The 12,266-nt window shown below is 47.2% G+C and overlaps 1 protein-coding gene across 5 annotated transcripts in view; it reads left to right on the top strand.

Moving 5' to 3' along the window:
- KCTD20 (potassium channel tetramerization domain containing 20) overlaps positions 1-12,082 on the top strand; it is a 29,977-nt gene extending 17,895 nt beyond the window's left edge. For 4 of the 5 annotated variants that reach the window (XM_032133093.1, XM_032133094.1, XM_032133092.1 and 1 more), the window contains 7 exons: positions 2,918-3,111; positions 3,765-4,044; positions 5,055-5,157; positions 5,671-5,791; positions 6,725-6,922; positions 7,378-7,488; positions 8,885-12,082. In XM_032133093.1, coding sequence (XP_031988984.1) covers positions 2,967-3,111; positions 3,765-4,044; positions 5,055-5,157; positions 5,671-5,791; positions 6,725-6,922; positions 7,378-7,488; positions 8,885-9,177 — 1,251 coding nt within the window. In that variant the 5' untranslated portion in view covers positions 2,918-2,966 and the 3' untranslated portion in view covers positions 9,178-12,082. The remainder of the gene's footprint in view (positions 1-2,917; positions 3,112-3,764; positions 4,045-5,054; positions 5,158-5,670; positions 5,792-6,724; positions 6,923-7,377; positions 7,489-8,884) is intronic. The other variant, XM_032133097.1, reaches the window with a different exon arrangement.
- The last annotated feature ends 184 nt before the right edge of the window (positions 12,083-12,266 follow it).

The following is a 12,266-nucleotide window of genomic DNA, read 5'->3' on the forward strand; positions in this document are numbered from 1 at the left end:
TGTCTTGTTTTCTTAATGGAGTTCTTGCCAGCTTGCAGAGCATATTCTGTTCCCTGGTGAGCATGGTAGCATCAGTTTTATCAGGGATATTGTTTCAATACAGGAAAGTTAAGGTGGGGGGAAAAGAGTTCTTGAGCCACAACCCAGTGTGGTGTCTGCTCCTCTGAGCAACCTGGGCTAGTGGCAGGTGTCCCTTGAGATGCTTTAAGGTCCCTCCAACCCAAAGCATTCTGGGGTTCCTCCTGACAGCTGGCAAGTCTCGAGAATGACTCCCCTTGAGGGCTTTCCCTTAGGGTTAGGGTTATGATTATGTATCTGCTCCACAAGGGTATTCTTTTCCCCATCTCAAAATATTTTGCCTTAAGTAAATCAAACTGCATTTTAAAAAACAGGTTTTGGCTTTCAGTGCAGTTACCAAATTGTAAAGCATTTTGGTTCAGATCACAGATTGCAGAATGTTCTGAGTTGAAAGGGACCCACAAAGATCATTAAGTCCAGCTCTTCAGAGGATTGAATGCACAACCTTGGTGTTACCAGCGTCACGCTCCAGCCAACTGACCTAATCTCAGGGTGAAAATATACAGTGTAATAATTCCATGAATGTGTTTGAAATCACAGTATCAGTTCTATGAATACTTTAATATTTGCAGTCTTGAGAAATTCCATTTCCTCACAATATCAGTGCTATGAAACGGGAATAGTTGACTTTTTGTTCCACTGGACATTGTCAATTCTGGAAATGATTTAAAGGCTCTTGGGGGGGGGGGGGTGGGCTTTGGGCTTCTTTTCCCCTCCAGGGTGTTTTAGAGTATGTAGGTTTTCGTATTTAGGTTTACCTCCACACTCCTTTGTCCCACTGCCCGGCACTGCTGGACTTCCTGCCACGCCTTTGCTGCTCTGACATGGGAGAAGAGGGCAGAGGATTGCTCAGATTGTTCACAGGGAGTTTGTGTTACCTTTGCTCACGTAAAAGATTTCTTCATGTGTGACCAGGTCCATCCCACTTAAGATGTTCTTCTTAAGGTTCTTCCCCCAGAGGGTGCTGGGGCACTGAACAGGCTCCTCAGGGAATGGGCATGGCCCCAAGGCTGCCAGAGCTCCAGGGACAGGGTGGGATGGTTGGGCTGTCTGTGCAGGGCCAGGAGCTGGACTTGATGATCCCTGTGGGTCCCTTCCAGCTCAGGGTATTTCATGATTCTCCCTGGAGGATGCTTGGTCACACAGTTTAGTTGTAGGTGGTCCTGTGAGCAGCTGGGAGGCCAGCTCTCGTACTGACGTTCTCCAACTCCAGGTATTCTGTGATAGTGCTGGGCAGCATTCACAGGGACTGCTGGGTTTCTGGTGGCACTGCTGAGGGGTTTCTCCAGGCAGCCAGGACAGGAAAGCAGCCTGGAAGGTGTGGGGAGAGCGAGTTTTACCACACTGGGTATTTTGGTAAGAGTGGAGGAGAAGGCAATGCTCCGGGTGCTGTTCAGATTGCTGGGACTGAGATGACCCTTGGGGGCTCCCTGTGTCACTGGTCCTGCCAGCCAGAGCCTTTAAAAAAATAAATGGTTTTGTTGTTGCCAAAAATCTTCCTTTGGATGACCATCACATGATGTGTAAGCAGCAGATTTTCTAAAAATATACAGATATAATAACGTTGGCAACTTCAAATTGGGTTTACGGAATAAAAGGAATGAGCTGTTATTCCTTTTTTAAATTCTCATTAAGAGTAAAATGCTTAATTCAGACCACCAGTAACAATGGGCTTGAAACCCACCACTGAACTGCTCATTAAGGCCTTGACCCTCAGCAGGTGCTGGCCAGAAACTCAGCAACTCTGACTTGGCATTTTGCTATTTTATTGGTGCTGTGTTCTATCTGCTTTGTCTTTGCTGTGGCAGTGTTCTGCCAGGCGTCAGAGATGGCACCCACAGGCCCTGCAGTCTTCATTCATCCAAGGGAAAGACACAGGACAATTGTTCTGCAGGGGGGAAATTGGAAAAAATCATTAATGAGGAAATTGGTGTTTTATGTCTGAGAGAGTGAAAGGAAAACACTTGACGGAAGGAAATCGCTTTCTTGATGCCAAGAAAGGAGAGCTGGTTCTTATCCAGGGCAAGACAAATGCCAGAGAGAGTGAGGGAAAGAGACGGAGAAGAGATCTGATCTCTTAGGAGATACAGAGGAGTGAAGTGGGTCTTAAAGATAGAAACAAGGAGGAAGAATTTTACTTGGAAAAAATGGGAGCTGTGTCTCTGCATATGCTGGACGAGCATTCCAGATTTGAGTGGCATTGGTTAAAGCATCGTGTGTGGGGCTGCTCCAGCCACGGCCATTCTGCACCGTACGAGTGTTTGTTGTGGGACTGTCCTGGGTTAAATAGTGGGGGGAGCACTGTGTGATGGCACAGGATAAATCAAGAAGAAAGAACCAAAACCAAGCAATGACTGGGAGCAAGGAACCTCGTGGTCAAACCTCAGTGGTTAAGAGGCAATGCCTGAGCTGTTAACTGGGAAAATGTTATATTGCAGGCTGTAACCATGTTATAGAGTTCATTTGGCCAGGTCTGGGAGTCAAGAATAGAAACATTTCTAAAGGGCTCTAGAGGTCTGGAGGAGTTGCCAGGAAGGTATTTGCAGGAACATACGTGCGATCTAAAGACATCAGTGACTTTAGACTCAGCTTTAAAAAAGTGAAGGTCTGTAGATTAAATAGATTTAATAGACCCCTGATTACTTTAAAAGCTTTTTTCCTCTCTTCCTAGGTGAGGGTAGGGGCGTAACTAGCACCATAAGCCTCTGAAACACAGTTAAATACCTGAAGAAATGCCTTTTGAGCCTGAGGCACCTTGCTTGTGGTACCAGATACAGGGATTTGAACTTCATTGCTTGGGAGTTTCTTCCAAAACTAACAACCTGGATTTTCTCTCCAGCTCTTCTCTTAGGAAACGCCACCAACTCCTCACAGCACGGAGGCCCAGCATGAATGGGAACTGTGCTGGGGGCACAGACTGGTTGAGAAATCTGGAGTCCAGTTGTCCTGTGGAAAACAGAACTGTAGCAGCCCATGAGTCAGAAGAAAGTTCTGTGTTAGGAGGTCACAGCCCTGCAGTTCTCAGGACTGAGGGTAAGGATAAGGTCCTCAACCTTGTAGCCTTTAAGGGAGATTATTTTTTGGGCTTTGAGGGGTGTTCTGTTTCGGAAAATGTTCCAGTATCACAAGGCAGTTTGCACTGGGGAGTATGTGCCTTGCCTGTGCCAGGCTGCCCTAAAGGACACAAGTTCACAGCAGAGTTCAGCATCTTTGGAACCCATCCCATGGGAATGCCCTGGCTGGCCTGAGGCTGTCCCTGAACAGATTCACTGGAGGCACCGGGGCAGTCCTGTGTGCCCACCACAGACTGGCACTGGGCACTGCTGCCTTACAACACTGTGGTGAGGTGTGTGCTGCTGCTCAGCTTCCTGTGGGGGTCCTGCCAGCAGTCTGGGTCTGTGTTTCTGGCCTTGCTTAATTCCTGTGCTCCTGCTCTTTGCACCTGAATCCATCTTGCTTTAACAAGGAACATTAAGCATCATGGCTCACCAAAACAGCCAGCTGCTGGTTCAATTCAGTAACAGCCCAGTTTGATGTCATATAACATTACCCTGACAGTTATGGCTGTTGGCATCCTTAATTATTGCATGACTCAGTTTTCTCATTTCAGTAGGAAGTGTTACTATGAAATGATGTTTTTCAATAAATCCTCTCTTCCCCTTGCAATGTTTGTTTGTGTCCCTCAGGTTTGGATTCTGAATGCCGACACAACACTTGCCCAGTAAGTCCCCAGATCAGTAGCATGCTGTCTGCTCCTGAAGAACCTCACAGCTGCCATATCCCAGATGGAAATAAGAGACAGTTGGAATATTTTAATACCCAGGAACGCCATGGATGCTGTGCATTGTCTTCAAGCAGCACTTCCCAGACAGTAGCTCCAGAGAAAGTGACCCTGGTGGTGGATGGCACCCGCTTTGCAGTGAATCCCCAGATCTTCACTGCTCACCCTGACACCATGCTGGGAAGGTGGGTCACTGCCGGTACTTTCAAAGTACCTCAAGACAGTCTAAAATTCTTCAAAATGGAATAAACATTCCACACGGTGACCTCAGTAAGAATTTGGCTGTGAGTGAGGCCCAGAAGACCTGAGCAGATGGAGAGGTGGTAGTTCTCTAGATAAGTCTCCCTTTGGTCCACTTCAATTAAAAAATGCACACTTTTAGCCAAACATGGTCTACTTTTGCCTTCTCCCCAAGTGTTTGCCTGGTCTGTCAGCAGTACATCTGTCCTCAGCTGATAACCTTCCTCCTGAATGGGGAATATGATAATGCTCCATCCCCTCCTGCTGCCACCCCTTGATATTCTCCCTAAAGAGAAGTTACTCAGCTCCTGCTGAGAGGTTGGAGCCTGTTGCTGCACCAAGAAATCCTTGTGTGCTGTATTGCCAGCACTTTTCCCCCTCCGTGACCAAAGGGTTCTGTCGGGTCAGTGACCCTTGCATGGGTTATTGTGTAAAACAAGGCATCAAAAGCCATTTGGAGTTATTTGGTGTAGGTCAGAGCAAGGGCTTTATTGTCAGGGGGTTTTCTGCCCCAGGACTGAATGATCTGTTCCTTTGGCTTGTTCCTTAGAGTGCAGTAGCCGTAGCAACAGAGGCCAGCCCTCCTCTTGTCCTTATTTACTATGGAAGAGATTGGAGTGGAGGTTTAAGTTACTGTATCTCTGTGTGACTGCTGGGCTTCACCACAGAATCATGGAATGGCCTCAGCTGGAAGGGACCTTAAAGCTCAATTCACTCCACCCCCTGCCATGGGCAGGGACACCTTCCCCTCTCCCAGGTTGTTCCAAGCCCTGTCCAGCCTGGCCTTGGACACTCCCAGGAATCCAGGGGCAGCCACAGCTTCTCTGGGCAGCCTCTGCCAGGGCCTCCCCACCCTCACAGGGAAGAATTTTTTTAACCCCAAAGCACCTGTTTGTCTCTGAAATAAATACATTTCGATGGTCTTGTGCACTTACATAGTTCTTTACCCCTCCAGAATGTTTGGACCAGGCAGGGAATACAATTTCACCAGGCCAAACGAGAAGGGCGAGTACGAGATCGCAGAAGGGATCAGCTCAGCCGTGTTCCGCACCGTGCTGGTAAGGGCAGCTCTGCAGATGGGGAGAAAAGGAGGAAACGATCTGTTTGTCACATGTGCTCAGCTGAGACATCTCCAGGCAGCTGCACTCCCTGGGACATTCTGTTTTTACATTTTGCATTATGATTCCTAAAGAAAAAATACTGTAGGCTTTGGTATAAGTCCACATTTCAGATATTTGCTGATGTTGCCTTTTACCTTTTCTATGTCCTGCTGTTGTAATTCCTGAGCTGTATCCTGACCCTGTGGTTGCATATAAATGCATATTGCATATGAGATGTTATGAAACCGTGTGCCATGGAAAAGTTTTAACTGGAGCTCATCATTTATCAGACCCTAGAGGATCTGCAAAGAGACGTAGATTCTCAGACAAGCAGGGCTGGTTTACTGTTCACAGAGCTATAAATAGCTTCAGTATCTCTCCATTTGTAAACAAAACAAAGAACTAATTAAGAATTATCATAGTCCAAGATGTCTTAATTTTTCTCTCCAAAATCTGTCCCTTTATTCACAGGATTATTACAAAACTGGAATCATTAATTGCCCTGATGGGATTTCCATCCCAGACCTTCGAGACACGTGTGATTACCTCTGCATAAACTTCGATTTCAACACAATCAAATGTCAAGATTTAAGTAAGTATGGAGAGAAATCAGCTCTTAGGAGGTCATCTGCAGGGCACTGAGCACTCCGATCCTGATTCAGTGCAGTTCTTCATCTTGTGCTTTAGTTTAAGCATGAACATGTGGATTTCACTGGGGCTCAAGCTGCATTTAAAAAGCTTCCTTTTGGCTGCTTCAATCCTAAGTGAAGTGACTGAATCCTTCAGAACACAGGCACCTTGATCCAAAAGCAAATTATAAACATTTTAGCCTCTTTTTGTAACGGAGGCTGAGCAGAGCTTGCTGTTACTGCCAACAAAATGAAGGCTAAAAGCAGGATTATAACCCCTATCCAAAATGTACCGGAGAGTCGTGAATAATTTAAGATAAAGGCTGATGGGCAGAGCAGGAACCAAGGATACCCAATCTGGAAAGTAGTTGAATTTCTGGTCATGAAGGGATTTGATTGGGAGTAGCTTTTTGGTGGGCATGCTGGCAAAAAAAGTACTTTTAACACTGGCAGGTCTGTGAAAGGCACTTTACCAAAATGGGGTGTGTGGTATCATAATGTGGGTGGAATTTCCTGCCCTGTTCCCTGGTGAGTGATCACAGAGAAGGCAGCAAAATGTACTTTCAAGGGCAGAGGTTGTTGCTGGAAATTCAAGTTAAGTATCATAATGAATTAATTATTCAGTCTGTTACTGTTTCACTGTATTGATTGGAGCTTGGTGGGTTTTTAATGGGAGTGGAATGGTTCTGCAGTGCAATTTGCATCCCATTTGAAATGCAGTCTGCACTTCTGATTTTGCCAGTTCTGGATCTGGAGGCTGTCGATGTGTCTGAACATATGTTGAGCATTTTGTCTGAAGAAGGATGCTGGCTGTGCTCTCGGATGGATCTGGGAAGTGCAGAGCTGAGACATATTTTCATAGTGTAGCAAAGCTCCTGTGATCTGTGTCTCCTCAGGTGCTCTGTTACACGAGCTCTCCAATGACGGGGCTCACAAGCAGTTCGACAGCTACCTGGAGGAGCTGATCCTGCCCATCATGGTGGACAGCGCGAGGAAGGGGGAGCGGGAGTGTCACATCGTCGTGCTGACGGATGAAGACACCGTGGACTGGGATGAGGATCATCCACCTCCCATGGGAGAGGAGTATTCACAAAGTAAGGGCTCTGCACTGTGTTCCACACACACCCAGCCATAAGGAAAGGACACATTCCCAAACTGGCTTCCTCCAGGAGGAGATGCTGGCACACGGAGCCCTGATTTGTGTGCTGTGTATGAGCTGGTGCTGCTGGAGGCAAGGTGCCTGGCTAGTTAGAGCTGATCCCAGCACTCACTGCACTTTTCCTTCTGTTTCTGCCTCCCCCTCAGCCTTTTCCTGGCTCCTTAGTGAGGGAATACTCTTTGCTTTACACTCCCATCACCAGCCAGTCTATCGAGACTGTGATGTGCATCTCTGCCCTCCCACAAGGAAGAACAATTAATCCCAATGAGGAGAACAGACACCTGAAGTAATTCTTGGAAACCACATCTGGCTTTTGGCACAGCAGGGCACATCAGAATTAGGGAGAAGGTTCCTCGTTGTAGATTCTAATAATCCTTTTTATTTCTCAAGTCCTTTACAGTTCCAAGCTGTACAGATTCTTCAAGTACATCGAGAACCGGGACGTGGCAAAAGCTGTGTTAAAGGAACGGGGCCTGAAGAACATTCGCATTGGCATCGAAGGTAAATTGCTGCTTCAGCAGGGGAAATGCAGAACCAGGTGACTCCACAGTCAGTAAAGCCTGGTTTCCTCTGGACTCCAGGCATTTCCTTGTTTACTCTGTGTTTTACATTTATCTTTATGAAACCAGTTAAAACTCAGCATGTTCTTCTTTCACCTCTACTGTGTTCCACTGAAATTGGCCAGGAGGCTTAAAAGTTAAAGGAAAGTAAAAAGTACATAACATGTACAAGAAAGACTCATCTCCTTAGGAATAAGTAAACAGGAAACAGGAGTCAAATGCTTCCACCTACTGATTCAAACATTCCCTTAGGGAGCTTACAGAATGCTGGGCCTTATCCTGGGAGACTTTATTATTTTTATAGTAGCTGTGTTTGCTTACAGAATGGCTGGTGCTGTGCAGCACCTGTAGACTGACTACACACAGTGCTGCACCCTCTTGTCAGAGAACCATGGAATTATTTAGGTTGGAAAAATCCTCTGAGATCATTGAGTCCAACCATTAACCCAGCACTGCTAAGCCACATCCACACGTCTTCTAAATCCCTCCAGGGATGGTGACTCCACCACTGCCCTGGACAGCCTGTGAAGGTGAAGAAATTTTCCCTAATATCCAGTCTAAATCCCCCCAGCACAGCTTGAGGCTGTTTCCTCTTGTCCTGTCCCTGTTCCCTGGGAGCAGAGCCCGACCCCCCCCCGGCTGCCCTCTCCTGTCAGGGAGTTGTGCAGAGCCACAAGGTCCCCCCTGAGCCTCCTTTGCTCCAGGCTGAGCCCCTTTCCAGCTCCCTCAGCTGCTCCTGGGGCTCCAGACCCTTCCCCAATTCCGTTCCCTTCCCTGGACACGCTCCAGCCCCTCCATGTCTCTCTTGTCATGAGGGGCCCAAAATTGAACACAGCACTCAAGGTGCCTCAGCAGTGCCCAGCACAGGGGGACAGTCACTGCCCTGGGCCTGCTGGACACACCATGGCTGGTACAGCCCAGGTGCCCTTGGCCTTGTGGCCCACCTGGGCATATCTCAGCTCATGTTCAGCCTTGACTCCTCTCATTTTCTCCCCACATAACCTCACAATATCCTCATAGTCTCCTGATTTGTCTGCCCCCTTTTCCTTCTCCTCCTCACTGGCTCATCTTCTGGCACATAGGGATGACCTGCTCCTGGAGCTTTAAGTTTTCTTTCTTGAAGGATGTCCAGCGTTCCAGGACTCCTTTGTAGGGGGAAAGAGAGCAGTCTTTTGCAAGCCAGTAATGCTAAATGTGGGATCTGAGCATTTGTCTACTGAGTTGTGTGTGTCTCACCCTGACCCCACAGTCGTTCCTCCCTGAATGTTCTGGAATCCTATTGGCACTTTGTGAGTCAGAGAGATGCAGTGGAGCTGACTGGCTGTCTGTGTTTCCAGGGTATCCCACCTGCAAAGAGAAGGTGAAGAGGAGGCCCGGCGGACGCTCCGAGGTGATCTACAACTACGTGCAGCGGCCGTTCATCCAAATGTCCTGGGAGAAGGAGGAGGGCAAGAGCCGCCACGTTGATTTCCAGTGTGTTCGGAGCAAATCCCTGACAAACCTGGTCACGGTGGGGGATGATGTTTCAGAGGACCACGAGGTTATAATGCATCACCCCCCACAAGTGGATGAACTGGACAGGCTGAATGCCCCCTTCTCCCAAATGGTTGTTAATGATCTACCGGATTAGTGTGGCTCAGGGTGAAGAATCCTGCTGGATGTGGGAACCTCTCGCCATAGTTTCATCCCAGGTGATGGGACACAGACTCCTGCAAGGTGCTTTATCCTCGTTCATGCTCTTACTACGTTGTCGTATTTCAAGCATGTTAATAAAGAGCCACACTCCGTAGTATTAATTGTGCAATCAAAAGCAACGTCTCCTCAGACAAAAAGAAATGATCTGTTGTTTCTACTACAAAGGCTTGTGGATTGTGGGTGCTCAATATTTAATCTAAACTTCTGAGAGAAGAGCACAAGTGTGTAGAAACGTCTTGTTTGACATGAGAGAGGAAATCCTGGGCATGTCAAGACAAAGCTTTCCTTTACCATTAGGCACAACTTCGTTTTTGTGAGGATCACAAAACATCAAAGCAGGACAGTTGATATTGTTGTCAACCAGCAGAAATGTAGCACAGCGTGACAGCAAAACTCTGAGCGTGGAGGAATCTGTTTGCACTGCCACCTGGCTTTGGATCCAGCGTGGTGTACTGCTGCCCCAGGGAAGCAGGAAGCAGTTCCATAGGAAGCGTATGCCTGTTCACAGGAATCCCCCATCTGTACTTCTCCATGAGATGGAATCACTGTTTTTAGGGATGTTTTCTGTTAAGTTCAGTAAAATGAGTAGATCATGCTGAAGGAAAACCCAAAAGAGACTGTAGCTGATATTTTACCAACAAAGTAAATCTGTTAATAGCCAAATAGATGTAAGAAGCTTTCTAGAAGTGACTGTGCATGCTGAAGACTTTGAGTTGTCTTCTCCATCCCCCTGCTAAGACAAATAAAGCCAATGGAGTAGCTCCCAGTTTACTACCTGAGTAAAATCCTTGGTCTCATCAACCTTAGTCAGTCAGAATTGCTGTAGACTCTCCAAGGAGCTGCTGCTGCAGCTTTAAACAGCCAGCTACTTTCTTCCCAATTTGGAATTGACTGGACCATTTTGCTGTCAGGCAGGTAAGAAATACCAATAGTAAACCAGCCCTCAGTAGGGAAAATGCACATACCTGGGAACAACTCTCCTTTGCTCCTCTGAGTGTATTATCCTGACCTAGGTAAGGCTCTGGGAATTTGGGTTCAGGGCCAACAAAGCTGTGACTGTGAGAACAGGCACCCTCCAGGCTGGTTTAGCTCGGGTAGATTGGAGCCTCCCTGGTCCTGCTCCTGCAGCACTGAGTTCCCTGTAGGAGTTAGAAGTAGGAATTCCCTGTAGGAACTGTCTTAATCCCTGATGAGCACACACTGAGCTCAGCACTGCCAGCCGAGCTGAGGGCACCCAGACCAGGGCTGCCTCACAAAGCCATCCCTTCTGGTGGCTGTGTAAAGGCTCTGTGCATGCAAATCAGAGTTTTTAAACTTGCTGCTGGTGCAAAGAAAAGCTGAAACCATTCAAGAAGAAAGAGAGGGACAGCTCCTCACAAAGCTGGTTCAGGTCAGTGCTGCTCTGGCAGTGGTGTTGAAACCTGGATCACTTGGGTGTTGAGTTACCTGATCAGACTTGGCAAAATTGAGGTGTAGGTATCAGTCTGGCCCTAGGAAGTTTAATCCTTTTTTTGGCGGGGCTGCAACATCAAGCAAATTTGTATTGTTTTCCTGACTGCCAAGTGCATGGTGGGTTGAGCAGTGAAGTTTGCTGCTGCTTGCTGCTAAGGTGTTTGTGGTTTTCAGTGCAAATAACAAGATCAAGCAGAAAATTTTAGTTGCAAGTAACAAATCTCTGCTAAGGCACATTTTAGTTTCCATTAGTAAGGATACAGGTTCCATTCTCTCAGTGTTTCCATTCTTAGCTTCTTTCCCAAGTGCAGCAAATTGATTTCTCCTAAAAAGAAGTGCCTATGGGAAGATTTCAGGACCTCCTAAGAGTCCCAGGGGTTCAGATGCCCAAATTCCACTTGACTACTTTTGAAAACCCCTCTCTGTGTGTCACTGGGTCAGTAGAGAGAAGTGTCCTTTGGTGCCTGCACAGAGCTGGGGTGATGTGCAGACACTCCGTTATTGCTCCAGATGAATTGCTGTTGTGTAGTAGAGAAAGGAAGACACATGGACCATGAACCTCCACCAGGGGCCAGACCAACCCCATTCCTTGCCCTGGTGATGAGCTGTTCCCCCAGGACAAATGGAAGCACTGGTGAGCCCAGCAGTGGTGGAACTTGTCCCTAGACCCCAGCAGTGATGGCCCCCAGGCCCTGTGATTATGTTTTTCAGTGTGTATTTATTTTCCCAGCAGTCAGGTTTAATTAATTGAGTGTTGATATTGGCCAGCTGAGCTGGAATTGGAGGTTCCACACGTTCTGCTCTAAGAACTGAAGTGTTGGTGGTGTTCAGAGCTCCTCCTCAGGACTGTGTCAAGACATCAGGTGCTGAGAGTTGCACCTCGATGGCACCTTTTGGGATCTGACAGCTAAGGTACCATGTCCAGCCAAACTAAATCCCAGTGGGTGTGTCCCTGAGCCCAGGCTCAGCTCAGCCTCTGGAAGAATTCAGACAGTTTATTAAACTGCGCCAGGCCCTCTCGGGAGTTACAGACTGTCAGTGCCTGTAGGAGCTTGTGGTTCCCTGTGCAATCAACTGGACCTTCAGCATGGGATGGAGAGACCCAGCTCCCATGATTTCCATGCAGTTTTTACCACTCACCCCCTGAGTTTATTGGCTTTCCCAAGTAATTATTCATTTTGGATTTTAAATTTTGTTAGTAGAGTGAGTTCCATTGGAACATTGAATCAAATTTTAAGTGTGTTTGCTTTTCCTCCTCTCATGCTCACCTACTTCAAGTACAAGGTCAACTTCTGTCTTACTCTAGATGTACTGAAGTGCTCCCTGTGCTGTGTATGAACCCCAGATGTATGGTCTCTTTTCTGTATTAAAGTATAAATTATATGTGACTTGTTTGCCCCTTTAAAAATTGTTTTAAATGTGGAGTAGAAGAAGTCAGGGCACAGAGAGCTATGAGGTTTAATCTCCTTGCTTCATAAAGTGGGTTGTGATTCCAAAGTCTTAGGAGTAGTTTGGCATCAGCCAGAGCCTGGTTTGGCAGGGAAGTGTTCCCACCATTTGTGCTGAGAGGAC

Source organism: Corvus moneduloides, chromosome 24 (genome assembly GCF_009650955.1).
Source record: "Corvus moneduloides isolate bCorMon1 chromosome 24, bCorMon1.pri, whole genome shotgun sequence".
In the NCBI taxonomy this organism is placed as follows: domain Eukaryota; kingdom Metazoa; phylum Chordata; class Aves; order Passeriformes; family Corvidae; genus Corvus; species Corvus moneduloides.